Source organism: Pituophis catenifer, unplaced genomic scaffold, assembly GCF_029215685.1.
Source record: "Pituophis catenifer annectens isolate HBS135680 unplaced genomic scaffold, rPitCat1.0.hap2 SCAF_4, whole genome shotgun sequence".
In the NCBI taxonomy this organism is placed as follows: Eukaryota; Metazoa; Chordata; class Lepidosauria; order Squamata; family Colubridae; genus Pituophis; species Pituophis catenifer.
The window spans coordinates 106,712,078-106,729,470 of record NW_027256884.1 but is presented as its reverse complement, the minus strand read 5'-3'; the positions used below and the strand labels follow the sequence as shown (position 1 = coordinate 106,729,470).

The following is a 17,393-nucleotide window of genomic DNA, read 5'->3' as shown; positions in this document are numbered from 1 at the left end:
ATTGTGATTGGTTGTTAGAAATCCATATATAAAATCCAGTTCCATATTTTCTTGATTTTGCAGCAGTCTTGACTTCATGAATTCCATTGCAACAGCATACCTTGGTTGTAATATCCAATTTCTTGATTCAAGCAGAAATGTTTGATTTCTGCTCCTTGGAGAGATTAAAAATTAACATAGTATGAAGGAATTATACATCTTCTTTCAAATTTAAGTCTTATATATGATTCTCTTGGAAACACATTTTTCTACTCACCACAGTCTTACCACTTGCTGCTTTTTTGGATATAATTTGAATTGTGAGGTATTATTCCTGAGCTTGGCTTTCCTTGATACTCATTCGTCCTTCTTACCTCCTGTCCAAATCTTCCTTCTATCGTGCCCATTGTCTGTCCTGTTCAGCTTTCCTCTGACTTTCATTTCACTTGACTTTCAGCTCACTATCTATGGCAAGATTGCATTAGTGGAAATTGAATACCATATTTCTTGATTAATGTCTATTAAGTACAGTATCAATTAATGATCTAAAAGGCAGTATAGTTATAAATAACAAATCACATAAAGAGAATATAGATTGTTTTTCTGAATTCAGGAGTAAAACTATCACCTATTATGAATTATTCATCCACAGTGAATAAACCTAATTATAGGATCTCTTGTTGGATAAAATGCCAACATTCACTTCAAGGCTGCAGTTCAGCAATTTGCTGTCCATGTTATTTTGAGTCCCACAGCTGTTGAACTGTTTTGATTGTTTCAGCAGATCAACAGCTCAGCATCTGTTAATTTAGAAAAGTGTTTTAACCTGGATGCCTACTCAAAGCAAAAACACCTAAATACAGTTTTAATGCGGTAGCCTTAGTCATGACCTATAATGCTCTACAGGTGAGTTACATGAAACAGAAGCTGAAAAAGTAGTCAGTCGGGCGGGGAAAAGATCTGGAGTGGAAAGCAAAGTATGATTTGGAAAGTGCCTAAGCACGCACATAGCACCTGTTCGTGAAGCAGCTGTGTCTTTTCCTGGAGTCATGTATGGGTTGTCTTCCTGGTGAAAGGGGGCCAAACAAGTTATTTCACAAGAAAGAAACTCAGGAACACCTCACATGCCCCAATTTGAGAAATATTTGATATTTATTTCTGAATAGGTGTGCTTAGAGGTAGATTCATGGCTATACTTTTTGGTGGAAATATTAGCATGTTTCCATTTTTCCTCGGCTCCGTTTGTTCTTCCCATACATTTCTATGTAAGTGAACAAAAAACAACAAAACTTATGAAGAGCATCCAAGTTTCTTCTACTGAAAGCCTGATAAATTAACATTCTACCTTAGGTTACAATTAATATCAGTGGTTGTTAGTATTGATATAGCAATCATAGATAAAGGAAGATTTTGATTCTAAAAGCAAAAATGGGATTCACTTGATTCTACCAAATGTCGAAAATGCTAAGTGTTGTTGAAAGAAGAGACTTTGGGTTCTTGGGAGGGGATGGCATAGATTATGCCTGTAGAAGAAGAAGTGAAATACATATATGCATCCTTAAATATACAATACAAAATTAAACTTTCATTCACATGCCTAATCTCATAATTTGTGTTTGCATTTACTTGAACATGCAAAATTTTTCCCCCCAGAAGCACCATAGAGCTGATCTCATGATACCAGGAATAATAATTCATTATGCCAAAATAGCATGTCATTGTGCCTGTTACACAGTGATGTCCCAATACAAATGCTCTCAAGGGGCATGTGATGTTTATTGTTAATGATCTATACAAGTTGTTTGTTTTATTTACACAGTGCTTCACATTGTTTTATTTTCATGTCAACTAAACATCGATAATGACAAACAAGTTTTAAATTCTCATTCGTTGACTGATTACTAATTGTTAATTTGCACTCATTTTGGGGAGAATGCCTACCCACTTGTGGAATGAAGCAAATACTCAATTGCATCTTTAAAGGAAAAACTAAAAAGGTGGGTACAAAGGATGTACATTTGGGAGAAACTGCAGCTTTTTCATTTCTGGTGGGTTTATAAAGAAATGGCCAGAGGTTTGTAGCATACAGTATAAAAAGTAGAATAGTATCTGGATTACCAGCAGATGATCTTGTATTTATTTGACTCTTATAACTTTCTGGTTTTAGAACACTCTGGCATTGAAAATGCAATTTAAAATGTTCAAGATTTTAGCTAATTTCTCCTTTTTTATCTAGCGCAACTAGTGAGGCATACATGAAGATAATATAGGAATCACAAAAAGAATGAGCTCCAGGTTTCACAAGAAGTTATTCTTCGATGTAAACACGTCCTATTGCTGTAGCTTTTATATAGATTTTACCAAAGGTCAGGCCCATAGACCAGCAATGAAAAGTTTTATTAAGTTTTTTTTTTTTTCAGAGAAAACGTTACTGTATTTGGGAATGTTCAAAGATCATGCATCAAATAAATAAGTAATTGTTTAAAAAAAATGACAGCCAATTAAATATAATAAGTTGTCCGTGGGGGCTTGACTTTTGATACCCCCTGAAAATTTGTTTTCTCTTTCACCTTGAATGAGGAAATGAATGCTGCTCTTCCATTGTTGTGTCTCTGGCACTGCTTCGTTTAGAGAGCATGTAAGCAGGCAGTAATAAAGAAAAGGCAGCAGAACAAAATTAGAGTGTTCTAGAAGTTGTTAGTAGGCTTTTTACACATACTTAGGATGCTAAATTTTAATAGAACCACAAACCAAGCTGTTCTAATACAGGTCTATAGCAGCATATAATAATAACAACACAACAACAACAACAACAACAACAACAACAACAACAATATACTGCATGCTAAATCTAGAGTACTTTCAGACGTACAATAAAGTTAAGGTTAATATAGATTTTAAAAATCATTATGTTAGACGTGCCGTATTGAGAGTATGGAAGAGATTTAAATGTAGGATGAACCTGAAAACTCCTTTATGGCTCTCAGCACAAGAAATTTTATAAACAAGAAATAATCATAATATATTTGTGATACATCTTTAAGTGTTCAGTTTAATGTTTAATGAATATAATAATAATAATAATAATAATAATACAATAATAATAATAGGTTAATATATTCTGAGATCAAGTGGAATGTAAAATAAAATTAAGAGAACTACTGATAACAGAGGGACATAGTTGTCAATAGTTTTTGTACTTACAGTTATCAGAAATATTTAAAGTAGACAGAAGAATTTATGGTATACCATGTAGTACAGAATGGAATTGTGTACAAATAATGAACATATAATTGCTAAACTGTATCAACTTTTATTGAAATTTGAAAGAAGGTCAAAGAATGTGATAAAGTGGGCTAAAAACTTTTGTTTATAATATACAAATGGAACAATGGGAACATATGTCATTGAAAGGATTGGAACTTAAATCATACTATAATCTCAAGAAGAATCTTCATAAAATGATGTGCCTTTGATATATGATACTGGAAAATTATCCAGAATGTATAAAGGTATTTCAAATTTATGTTGGAAATATGAACAAGAAGGGTCATTTTATTATGGTTGGTGGACATGTAGAAAAGATAGAAAATTCTGCCAAATACATATAGGGTCAAATACATACAGTAATTCAGAGGATTTTACAGGTTAACATTCAATTGAAACTATAACTTTTTCTCTTGGACTAATGAATAAACAGGAAAGAGCCACAAAACACTTTTTATATGCATAATTATTGTCTGCACGAACATGGAAAGATTCGGCACTACCTACAATGGAGAAATGGTTGGTGGAGATGACAGAACTTACTGAAATGGCTTAAGTAACTTGTTTGATTAGACAGAGAAGACAATATCTGTATATATTGGTGATTGGAAACTGGTGATTGACTTTTTGCATAAAAATAAGAAAAAATAAAAATGATTTATGTTTTTGATGATTAGACAGAATAGATCATAGAAAAAAGACTTTCTAACTTGAGACAGAGAAGCTAAAATAGTTATAAGCAATATATAACTTTTGTGAAGATCAGAAGTCCCTTCTTTATATATTGGTTTACATCTTTTTTCTTCTACATTTTTTTCTTTCTGCACTTTAATTTTTTTCTTTTTTCTCCCTTTCTCTTTCCCCTTTTTTATTCTATATTAGTTTGTAATAGCTCTTATTACTTTTCTTAAAACTTTCAATAAAAATCATATATAAAACTACTTTCAGACATCTCCTTAATCAGCTATAACTTACAACAGTAAGTCTTGGTGTAGGACAAGTCTTATCAATTTCTACAATACTGTAACAAGTACAGTAAAGTACAGTATTTGCTGTACTGGCCAATGATATTGTATGGAATCAGCTTTAATTGGCTTGCCACGTAGAGTTCACTGAAAGAAAGGCAGGATATGCATGTAAATATTTTTCTATAGGCATCTGAATGTATGTATTTACTTATGGGCAGTTTTCCTATTATTTTAACTTTATTGCTATTAAACTTATTTGACTGATAGTATAAGAGAAATAAAAAGAAGGAAGGACATGCTAGTATTCAGCTAAACAAAAGTACTTGAGATAATTTATGGGAACATGTTCTAAGATTAATTCTACTGTCATGTTTAAAAGTATTTTTCCATTTAAAAGGACAAAATAACATATACAAAATTATTCGTTTATGCAAAGTTACATTTTGATGCTCTATTTATACTGGTTATATACTAGCAGTTATAATTGTAGATAGTTATTTACAGAGAAATTTAAAACACCAGTGGAACATTTTTTTTCTCCATTGTCTTACAGGAAAGTTCTCATTTGAAAGGCAATGTTAAGTAATTTCTTAATAAATATTTTATGGCTAACAGTATTATATTTACTTTTTATGTGACTGAAAACATAGTAACAGAATTTAATATTTTCAATCTGTCAAGAAATGTGACCATATAGACTTTTGTTAACAAATTATACTTGTGTACAGTCTTGTCTGATAAAGAAATATGGTGATAAACTCAATAGTTTATACATTGTTCATTACTTTAAGGAAAGTGATGGAGATACTGCACTATTTTTTTTCTTCATCATCCTTGTCATCTTTTAACCATATCTTTTACTGGTTTCACTGAAATTTCTTCATTTCATTGTTGTGAACTGCCCAGAGTCATTGAGAGTTGGGAGGTACACAGATTTAATATTATTATTACTTAGTATTTTTAGTATTAGTGTTTAGCATTATTATGGTATTTAATACTAGAATTAGTGTTTAGTATTTTTCTTATGGCCATTTTTTATATGTAGATTTTTGATTTTGATATAAATATACAGGTAGTCCTCAATTTAGAACCATTTGTTTAGCAACCATTTGAGATTTTGATGGAAATGAAAAAAGTGACTTGTGACCAGTCTTTATACTTATAACCACTGAGGCATCTGCGTAGTCATGTGATCTAATTTTGGGCATTTGGCAACAACTGTCAGTTTTGGAAGCCATATCAGGCCGGAAGCTTCTATGCTGCCACCTTCTCATGTGTGGGAAAGTAAGAGGGGGGATTTAGTAGAGGGGTGGTTGGTAGACATAATAGCATTCTTCCTGTCGGTCAAGGTCAGGGCGATCCAGCATCTGGAGAAGGAGTGGTCGGAGTGCTGAGTCGAGACGGGATGGATGTTGATTGGAGCATGTGATCGACTGAGGAGTGAGGGGATGGTTTGGGGGGTTTTGATTTACTGAGGGAAAACCCGGACCTTTCAGATTTGGGTTTTCCCAGATGTGCCAGTTTACCTCTTCTAGTAAAGAGAACTTTGGAAAACGCTTGCTTCCGCGTCTTTACTCAGAATTGGGCTTTTCTGGAACGCTGACACCAACATTTACTACAGTTGCAGTATTCCAGCTCACATGATCCACATTTGCTATTTTCCCAGTTAGTTTCTAACAGGCAAAGTCAATGGGGGAAGCTGGATTCACTTAAGAACCATATGATTTGCTTAGCCACCATGGCAAAAAAAGATCTAAAATCTGCACCACTCATTTAACTGCCTTGCTTAAAAATGAAAGTTTGGGTCCCTTTTGTGGTTGTAAAACAAAGACTATCTGTAGATTATGGATGTCTATGGGGAAGCAGGGAGGCAATAAATTCCTTTATGTTTTCATTAAGTGAGCATCATGTGATCACGACTTGCAGTTGTTTCTGATTTCTTTGTTGGCTCTAAGCTGGTTGTGAAATGCATAAATGGTGATTGTGTGACATAGGATGCTGCAATAGTTGTAAATGTAAAGACTGATTGTAAAGTTACTTTTTCAGTGCCATTGTAACTTTGAATGGTCACTAAAGAACACAATCGATATGTGACATCTATCTGCACTTGTGTAGGCTTTCACGGTTGGTATCAATAAAGTAGCAATGAGCTTCTGGGCTGAATGTCCATGGTCTGGTTTTATAGTGGCCTGATATTTCACTGGAAATTTAAAGGCAGAGTGAGCAGCTTTATTGGGCTGGGCTATTCTGAACTTGACAAGCTGATCTCTGAATTGTCCATGTTATAGGAATACAAGAAAATAGACAAATCAGAAGTCTACTCCACAAAGAACTAGTCAACGGCTTAACTCAAGGATTGACCAATTAGGAATTGGTCCTCTTGGAATTTCTTCAAAACAAACCAATTGGAAGTTTTAGGTGAGGAACCAATTAGGAACAAGCCTCAAAGATCATAAGTATGTGAGAACCAATATAGTTAATGAAAATAAAATTTTCTTTTAAATTTAACTGATGGGATATAAGTTTAATCATCTTTCCAAAGCAATAACAATTGAAAAAGTTTCCATCTTTCTCTCTCTCAGGGCTTTTGCCTTCTTGATATGAAATGTGTTTGCATTATCAGTTAAACCTTTCTGTATGTATGGTTGCATCATCTATTCAAAATAGAGGCAGGTTCTTATCAGATATTGGTTGGCAGTATACCCTTCACACCAGCTGTCTCATAAGATTCACATTTGGTACTTTTGAATTATATTTAGCCACTGTAAATTAATATTTAATAAATGTAAAAGGCAGTGTAAGTTTCATTGTTCCATAATAAATCATATATTTTTTGCAGAATTGCTAATGATTCTTGCGATTCTGCCAAAAGCTTGCACATTTGATGCAGTGTCTCTTATTGAGCCTATGTTGGTGAGATTTGCTATGTGCATATATTCCACATGTTTTCAGAAAATGGTTTTAGGCAATTGATGAGACTTTGTATTTAGTTTCTTTAGGTTGATTGCATTGTCATTAAAGTCTTAATACAGCATAAAACCAAGTCTTGCTGATTTCCAACTTAAGCACATTCATTTATGTTTTGAAATATAGCCAGATCTTGTGTTCTACTTCTGACTAATTGACATTCATAATGGTAGTTCTGATGGCATGATAGCTACTAGTGAGTCAGGTGATATAATTGTGCTTTTTTTTTTACAGCTGTAAAAGAATTCCAGAGTGTAAACTAAAGAATCTTTTCGCGCCCCCCTCCCGTCCCCCAAGTACAGTTCTTCTGGTTTCTCATTCAGTCTACAGGCAATTTAAGGAAGCTATTCCACTAGCCCACCACCCCAATGCAGCTGAGTTTGCTCCACAGGGGGAAAAGGTTGAATGGAAATAACAAGTTTTCCTCTCCCCCCCCCCCAAGGCTTTAAAATTGCTTCTATTGTGAGGGTTATTTTAAAGGCTAATGATTGTGCAGAAGTGATTTTTGAAAAGAAGGTTTGTGCTTATGAGAGGAGAGGTTAATTCTCTACCCCATGTTCTGACCACCTTTTAGAAAATTGCTTCTGAACATGTGGAGGCTTTAAAAGACTCACTGCATGCAGAGGAGCATGTGTTATGTGTTCCTCTGCTTGAAGGGTAGAAGGAAAGGAAGGAAGGAGTGGAATTATATTCTGTCCATCACTAGTGTGATCATCCTAGTATGATTGTTTGAAGTTGGTTGGCTTGATACTGGCTCTCTGTCCTTTCTTGCTTGAAGCTGAAGTCATGGATGAAAAGAAGAAAGTGAGTACCACTGTTTCAAAACTGATTGCACAAAAGGTTGCAGAAATAATTCACCCTGCTATAATTATCCTAAATTCTGCAGCATCTTTTACAAGTAGAAAAACTGTCTTTGACATTTACCTTATAGCACTATCACACACCATGTAAACTCCTAAAGTGACTGGAAGTTAGCTACAGTACTAATTAATTGTCCTAATTGTGCTTTTTTCAGGAGGCAACTGGACTTTCTTGTTTTTTCTTTGAAGACGTTTCGCTTCTCATCCAAGAAGCTTCTTCAGCTCTGACAGAACAGTGGGGAATGGAAGCTATCCTGTCAGAGCTAAAGAAGCTTCTTGGATAAGAAGTGAAACGTCTTCAAAGAAAAAACAAGTAAGTCCAGTTGCCTCCTGAAAAAAGCACCTTTGGGACCACCATGACCTGGATGACAGAGAATGTCTACAGACTTTTACTAATTAATTGGTTTGATTCCATATCCTGTTTACTTTGGCTTAGTCATTGTGCTTTTGATACCTCTATTCTATCTCTATAGAATATTCTTTATTCTACATCTCTCTATATCTACCTATATTATAGATAGATCTCTATATCCACCTATATTCTTATCTATATTCTACATTTCTAAATTTTGTGCTCTTCATGATCTATATATCTATACAATTGAAGGATCTATATCTATTTATATTCCGACTTTCTTTCTATAAAGAAAGTTGAGAGGATCTCCCTAAATTCTAAATATACAAGAAATGTATATTTCTTGATCAGAAGCAGAATTCAGTAGGCTGAAGTCTTCCCTTCTTCTCTTTCTGGTTCCACCCTCTTGGGGCTGGGTGGGGGGGTGAACTGTTAGTTAACTGCTCTTAGTTTTAGCAAGTTTGTTTGGCAAGTTTGTTTGGAGAAACTCCTTGTGATCTCTGCCTAAGATACCAAGATTCATTGTTGGAAAGATACGACTCTATGGATTGAAGAAGAGAGGTTGTAGACAGTCTTGCACTATTCTTGGCAGCTAATCAGATGTGAGCCATCTTGCATTTTTCATTTTAATTTGTTCTTGAGAAGATAAATGTTTCCTTTTGACATAGTTGTAGTTATTGTTGTTATTTGTATTATAAATAATAGCTTGTCAATTCAAGCTTAAATGCAGTTGTTGGAAATTTCACTTTTTTCTTTGGAATAACTTTCTATTCATTATAGTTAATATAATTTCCATAGAATTCATTTTATGCTGCTGTTTTTAACATTTTAGATTGTGTACGTGTGAATTTTGTAGTCAGTCCTGACTCGGGTAAATGCCTGGAAATGTTCATGTAGTTCTTGGTGGTTTAAAAACATTTTGTAAGTCATCTTACAACATTTGCTGTGAATTGTAGCATATTAAATTCTATTCAGTGTTGATATTTCATACTAGTTTAATATTCTAATCCTGTTCAGGAATAAGCATGGAGGGTTTATCTTCAACAAATGTGCAAGTTTTAGTCACAGTATAAACTGTAACTTTCTTTGAGGATGTGCAATTTCACACTTCTTTTGACACTGTTAAAAGGACGCCCTCTGTGTTGTGTCTAAAGGAATTCATATTGTTTCTATGTGTGATTTAGGACCTTTGGTTACAAAGCAAATGTTTTTATCATTTATTCTGTGTTATCTCAGTGTTGCCTAACTTTTCTGGGGAGAAATGCTACCTTCACCATGGTCTGTACGATAATGTATGTTGTTGGTATGCAAGAGTTGTTTACGCAGGCTATACAAGCAAGTCTCATGTGCTTGGAGTGCATGAAGTAGTTTTGCTAATCTGTCAGTATAGTATGTGCTTGTGGATAAATATAGGCTGGCAGCTACTCTGCAAGTTGTAGATCATCATCATACACTGAGGCTAAAAATTACCTCTGGTTATGGAAAATGTGTTCTGATCAGGAAGCTGCAGGTTGTCGTCATTTAAAACCCTAAAGTTCTAGCTTTGAATCTGAAGTTAATAAAAACTTCTGTAACAAAATGACCAAGCTAGGGACATGAAGCAAGTCATTTTTTTTTCTCAGCTATAGAAACAAATAAATTTTATGATCGGGAATTTTTTTGATATTGTCATCCTCATGGAGATTTCACTGGCCTGCTGGCGGCGATCCAGTGTGATCAGCTTAATAAAAGGACTTGGTAGGTAAAAAAAAAGAAAGACAAAAAGCCTTTCCATAAGTTTGAATTTTAAATTGACTTGTTAGAGTTTGTATTTAAAAACCATAGATAGATAGATAGATAGATAGATAGATAGATAGATAGATAGATAGATAGATATAGATATAGATATAGATATATTTATAGATATAGATGTGGGCAGATAACAAAAATACTGCCTGTTTTTGGTAAACTTAATGAGGTTCGGGTTTTGCCTGATAATATTTTTCTTCATTGATTTTGCTTTATAATCAAAGGAATATCTTTGGTTTTATTGTGTATTTGAAAAGCTATGGAAAGGGCATCATTTTTATCTTGAATTCTTCTAATGCATGTGTCATGTTATCTGCCGTATTTAATTCTAATTATCATAAAGGACACAGCACTATGATATAGGAAGAAAATTTGGTAATAAAGGGTTGAAGGTGGAGAAAGATTATCAGCCAGGATAATTTAGATATTTAGATATTTATTTTTGGCCAGGGGAAAAATAGCTAATTGATGCATAACCACAGGAATGGGATATTTATGTTTCATTTTTCTTAATTTTATATTTTATAACTTATTTTAATTATAAAATTAGAGTGGTAACTTAATGGTAATTAAATTGTAACTGTAGTTTAAGTAAAGTGAAAATACGTGGTGTACTGATACTTGTTGCCATTGTGGTGTTCCTTGAGTGGAAAAACAGTTGAAATTAAGAAATTTTCTTGAACACAAATAAGGTTAAATGATGAGGGGTAATCTACAGCCTAAAAATCTCAGAATCATGTACTGTATGTGTTTTATTAATTCCCAGATAATTTTCAGCAACAAATTGATTGTTTTGATTGTTTGGAAATTGTCTGTAGTATTTAAGATTTTTGACATGGGATTAAAACAAGACTATAAATTTACAGGACTAACAATACCTTAAGTAGTTTTACTATAGAATCAAAAATATGAATTCAATTCAATTTTTGTTTACATTTTACCTTAATCTGCTGTCCTATTGTCCATGGATACTGTGTTACTTTCAAGAGTAACGGTTGTTGATAATGCTGTTATATCTGACTCACTTGTCACATATATAAGATGAAGATGCTATGTTAGAATAGTTTGCACCGGCCAGACATTTTCACATTTAAAGCAATATTTAGAATATTGATAATCTATATTTAGTAAATGGTGGCTTATTATGCTGATTTCAAGTGAGTGGAGAAATAAACCAGGAAAACTATATGTATTTGGAATAATGTTAGTTAAAAAAACAGGAAGGGTTAAAGAAAAAGTCTCTTATATGATAAAGCTTGAATTGTATGCTGTAATACTTGGTATGGAAAAATAAAACTACTTTTTTTGTTATGTAAACAACAGAAAAGTGACCAAAAAATTAATTTGTGTGGTATCCTCTTACATTAGCTTGATTTATCCAAATAGAAAAAATTGAGAATTAAGTCAATCTGCTTCTGATTAATATTGACTACTATGCAAAATCAGAGTTCAATGTGCTAACTATATTTCACTTCTGGGGATTATTATGAAAAATGTGTATCAGCTTAAAGAAATATTGCCTGTTTAGGCTGCCTCCCGGAGGGAGTGGAACATCCAACTTTAAATGCAACTTTCAGATATGAGTAGTTGTCTGATTTATTTATCAGTATTTAATATTCCCATCAGTATTCATCATTCTAGACAAACATTCAATCTGGCACAATATTTATTTCGCCTTTTAAAATCCTGATTTCTCTGGGTTTTACATATTTCTTATTCTTTTTCGCTCATTCTGCACTGTTACATTCCTATTTGTTGTAATTAGAGTTATTTCCTGCCAAACCTTAACGCATTTTTGGAAGCAGCTCCCCCTGAGTTATGTGGAGCTCATTACAACCACTAATTAAGAAAGCTTCTTATAAAACCTTTTCGAAAGATGTAACTGCATATAACCTTAATGACACCATTATATGATGGCATCGTTATTTCTTAATGAAATACTAGGAGAGCACAGCAGAAGAGAGACTGTTGTTCAGAAAAGATTGTACAGGGAAATCTACATCCCCTTGTCTGAGATTCTCCCTGCAATATAATTAGCTTATTTCTGTGTATTTGTGTGTGAGTATTATGCTCTTGTGGTTATACACACAGACACACACGAAAGGAACTGGCTGTAATACTTTATTTGAGTAATACAGTTTCAGACTCTCGGTGTGCTTTTATCTTCTTTGTGTTCAGCATTTTAGAAGATAGTGCCACTGCCTAATATTTAATTTTAACAGCTCTACAATGTCTTTACATATTCACATTAAAAATAATATTAGGCTTTAATCCATTCAATATCTTAACAATCTACACTTTGCAAGCTGCTTAATAAGATTATATAGTCTATATTGGAATAAAATTATAAGATTATTTAGTCTATATTGGAATAAAATCATTTTGTAATCTAAATTATGTTTTACTAAGTATATATTGCATTTTTAATTTTCAGCATCTCCAGTGGGTAACGGATACATTAAACCACCCGTCCCTTCTGTTTCTGGCACACAAAAGGAAAAGGGACCTCCAACCATGCTACCTATCAATGTTGATCCAGATAGTAAGCCTGGAGAATATGTCTTGAAAAGTTTATTTGTTAACTTTACCACCCTGGCTGAACGCAAGATCCGCATCATCATGGCAGAACCTCTGGTAAGTCAAAGAAAAATTAACATTTCAGTGTAGAATGAACTAAAACTAATTTGCAATCAATTTGCTAGAATCTCTTGAACCAATGGAATATGACTGTTTTACTCTGTGGGGGGATTAAAGACCTGTAAAATAGCAACTTCACTAAAATAAGAAATATGTATGGAATGCACTTGGAAAATATGTTGCCTTGCCCAACTTGGTGGATAAGGGAAATATAATTCTAATACAAGGGTGTCAAATTGGATTCCTTCGAGGCATGGATCAGCATTGTAGTTCTCCTCCGTGGGCCAGCCAGGGGGCGGAGACAGAATGGACATCTCATGCAGTACCTCTGGCAACCAAAATGGGGCGTGAGGCCCTCCACGCACTGTTTTCGGCTTGGACGGCCTCCTGCAGCACCCTGCCAGCCAAAATGAGGCACAGGGGGCCTCACGCCCATTTTGGCTGCCAGAGGCACTGTGGGCTGGTCCTTTGTTATTTCCAGGCCCGTCCTGCAGGCCAGATTTAAGTACCCCGAAGACCGGTTTTGGCCCGCAGGCCTTGAGTTTCACATCCTTGCTCTAATATGTTGACAAAAATGATTAACAAGATTTAACAACCCAGGCATTTGCATCAGACTGGGTTCAGGATTATTCTTTTGAATGCCAAGTTTGCCTATAATATATTTAGCACCATCCATAGTCAGTTGTGGATAACAGGAGAAACCTGACATGTATCACCAAGAGCTGGCTTGACGAAGGGGGAAGGAGGTGTATGCCTGTCACTGAAATCTCTTTGACCAGGTTCCATGTGCTCTGTCAGCTCTTGGAGCAAGGGGAGAGAAGTGACAATAATATATTGGCACACTATGGGTGTTATGAGAAACATTGCTGATATTTGTGAGATTAGCTTTTGGGCAAAGTAGAGGGTGTTGTTCTTTTACCATTCTTTTACCATCCAGCCTCTTGATGTCATTACTATACTGGATGTTTATTCACCCAGGCTGCTGACTTGGAGAAATTTCTGCTTCCTCTTTCTGGGTTCAAAAATAGTTTAGGAATTTCTGGCTGCCATGATAACTATAGGCTTGGACATCACTAGCCTGATTTATATACAGTATCTGGCCTTTATCTTGGAGATAGAAAATGTTACTTGGTTCTTATGGACTTTTCCATAAATCCCTTGTTGTAGGAAGATCGCTTTCTTATAGTGATGGATCTAACTGAAGCCAGCAAAGTCTGTAGCGTTACAGTGGCTCTTAATGGGTCCATAGGGTTTCCAGATGACACTATGTTTTCCCAGTTATCTTGTGGACAACTCTGTCCAATGCCTTGTTAGACCACCAAGGTTCTCAATAGGGTTGCTCTTATTGAATGACCTCTCCCTGACTGCTGATCCTGTGGAAATTATTGATTCTTTGAGGAGCTTCAGGAAATGAAATATGTGAAATAACATCGGTAGAAAACAAAAAGTCAGAGTGACCAGGTTCAGATATGAAATTTAATTCAAGCCTATTCCATGACATAAGGTAGCAAAGCAGAATTATATTTTCCAAAGAATATCTAGTTTATGACTGTGCTTGTGAGATACTTTTAAAATAACACTTAAAAGATAATGGAAGAATCTATGCCATATTCATTCTCCTGAAAAAAATCAATGAGTTTTGGTCAGCGTTTTCACGGTCCAATGACATAGTTCACACAACTTTTTCATTGTGTCATTATGTCTCTTTGACTATATGGAGTAACTGTATATAATATCAACCTTATCTATTAATCTATTAGAAAGAAATGAATAATTTTGTAATAATTTGGGGGCACTCTATGTGATATAGTACAGGCTCTAACATGATTGTGAGCCTTTAGGCACTTTTCATATACTATATTCTATGTGAAAGGAGACTGTTTTACTGATGACTTTAGGCCTATAGGGAGCAAAATGCTTCTCGTTCCTGAAGATTTTAAAATGTATTTCTTTCAGAATAGTTCAAGGCTCCTTAACTGCTAATAAACCTGTATTTTTCCACAGAGATTAGAGTCAAAATGAAAAATGGAGAATATTTTAGAACCATAGATATACAAGAATTGGTCCATCACTATAGTTAATTCAACTTTTCTATATTTGAATTAGGCCCACATTACTAGAACAAGATGAGTGGCCTTTACAAATCATACTGTAGTCTAACAGATGCATTGAATGAAAACTAGTGAAATGTTAAATTTCTATTTATTTCAAATGAAAAGAAAAAATATACTTATCACTAAATATTTGATAGTGACAGTGCTAAAAATTACAACACTCTGTAAGCAATTCACAGATTGCCCCCAACAATCTGGATCTGCATTTTACCGACCTCAGAAGGATGGAAGGCTACGTCAACCTTGAGCCAGTCAGGATCGAATGCCTGACAGTGAGCAGAATTAGACAGCAATACTGCATTTTATCCACTGTGCCACCATCTTGTTGTATTCTGTTGCAGGAAGGGTTCTTTTTTGCACCATTTCTGTTCATTTGCTTGTAGAGGACTTAGCATTTGTTCAGATGACATACATAGCCATAATTTTATTTATTTATTTATTTATTTATTTAAATTTGTATACCGCCCTTCTCCTGGTGGACTCAGGGCGGTGCACAGCCAAGTAAAAAACATCCAATACAAATGTTAAAAATTTAAAAGAATTATATCCTTTGACCGAAAAATTAAGAACCTTACGACTAAAACCCATTAAACAATTAAAAATCTAATATCTCAAAAACGGGATATAATTTAAGTGGGAATCGTTTGCAGATTACATTTAAGGCTCTCTACCATAACCACAGTTTTGAATATGTACTTAGTTCAAATGTCCACAAAACCTCACCACAGAATATACCTTTTCTTATTAAACTAAGTCAAGATGCAGGGCACTTTAGGTACTGCCTAAGCCACAGGTTGGCTCAGCTACTGCTGCCTTCTTAGCACAAGCATATATTTTCCTGGAACCACAGAGCTACAATGCAAGCTGAGAAAAAAACACAGCTTCTTTATCAGTCTGTTGACAGATGCAGTGAGTATGCATGCCTATGCAGATCCAAAGTACTTTTCCTGCTTCAGATAATTCTGCATACTTCTAAAGAAGACTCTAAAAACAGCTTCAGTCTCAGAACTTTTCCATATCAGAATATCACTTTCAGAAAGGTTGTCTACTTTATGGTTAATTTGTTTATGTACTCAAAGCCTGGTGTCTGTAGATCAAAATTTCAGATAAGTACAAATGGAAGAAAGCAATCTTTCATATAACTAGATCCCATGCTGTAGTAAGATGTTGAAGTAAAATCAGCATTTGGATTTGAGTTTGGAAATGCATTGGAAAGTGGTACAGCCAATAAAACACAGCCTGTCCCAGTTTAATAATCTTGCTACTCTAATATCAACTAATTGCAGTTTTTTTGAAGATGCAGTGCCCTGTCATACTTTAAATGGGAGATTATTAGACTCTATAGCCATGTCTCAAATGCCAGAAGCCTATCAGAAAAGGGAATCATTGCTTTGGGCTTTTCCTTTCATAACAGATAGATAGATCTAATATTTTTATTGACAATTGCTGGTGAGGATATGTTTGGGGGTATACATCAGAATTCAAATAAAACTCAGTTTGATGTTTTAAAGATATTTTCAGGAATGTCTTTCTTGTACTGTTTTTATTTTTTCCATAAGGGTAGAAAATCAAGTTTTGCATTAAGAACAAGTCCACTTTCAAAACATATTAAAGCGGTAGTTAAGTTGATAATAGGTCTATCAGTGTGTTAAGGTCTTTTGAGCTCCTCTCATGCCTTACTCATTATATCAATTGAAGTTGAGGTCTGACAGCCATAAAATATCCCATTCATTGAAAATTTTACATGAATTATTACTCAATTTATCTGCATATTATTTATTTATTTTTATTAGTATTAGCAGATTTCTGTGGTTTAAAAGAGGTTGCCAAAAATGTTCCTGCATCTTGCTTTTGCCTGATATTTCCAAATTAAAATACTTATCTAAATTTTGGTATTTCCTTCCTTTATATTATTTTTTTATTAAACATGTCACAAAAAATACTCAAAACAATAACAATTTTTAAAAGACAAAGAAAATACTGAAGTAATGGATAGATAAGTAAACAAAGAATCCAAGATGTCTAGGAAATTATAATTTTCCAGTATATCATTAATCAATTATGAACAAATGAATATAATATATAAGAAACTAAAAATCAAAGTTCTAAGCAAGGATACATATCAAGAACCATGCTCAACACAGTATGAATCACCAAGGCAAAATTGGAAATTTATTCTGATTTAAATGTCCCATGAAACTAAAATGTGAACATTGAAAACCCAAATCTTGGTTGAGTCACAAATAAGTTGGAATACAATTCTGTTTCTGTTTTACTAGTTAAGGTACAGAGTTATTTTGGACACTGAAATGTACTCGCACAATTTGTTTAATCATTTTTCCAAAGAGACAATCAGATGACCTTTTCAATAAGAAGCACACAATATCCTTCCAGCAGTAAACAAAAGTAATTCAGTTTACTTAGAGGGAAGATATGGCTTAATAAAATATTTCAGGTT

The 17,393-nt window shown here is 34.1% G+C and overlaps 1 protein-coding gene across 1 annotated transcript in view; it reads left to right on the top strand.

The window, feature by feature from the left end:
- FRY (FRY microtubule binding protein) overlaps nucleotides 1-17,393 on the top strand; it is a 152,954-nt gene that overhangs the window by 24,374 nt on the left and 111,187 nt on the right. Inside the window, exon 2 of the mRNA XM_070942813.1 lies at nucleotides 12,619-12,818. Coding sequence (XP_070798914.1) covers nucleotides 12,619-12,818 — 200 coding nt within the window. The remainder of the gene's footprint in view (nucleotides 1-12,618; nucleotides 12,819-17,393) is intronic.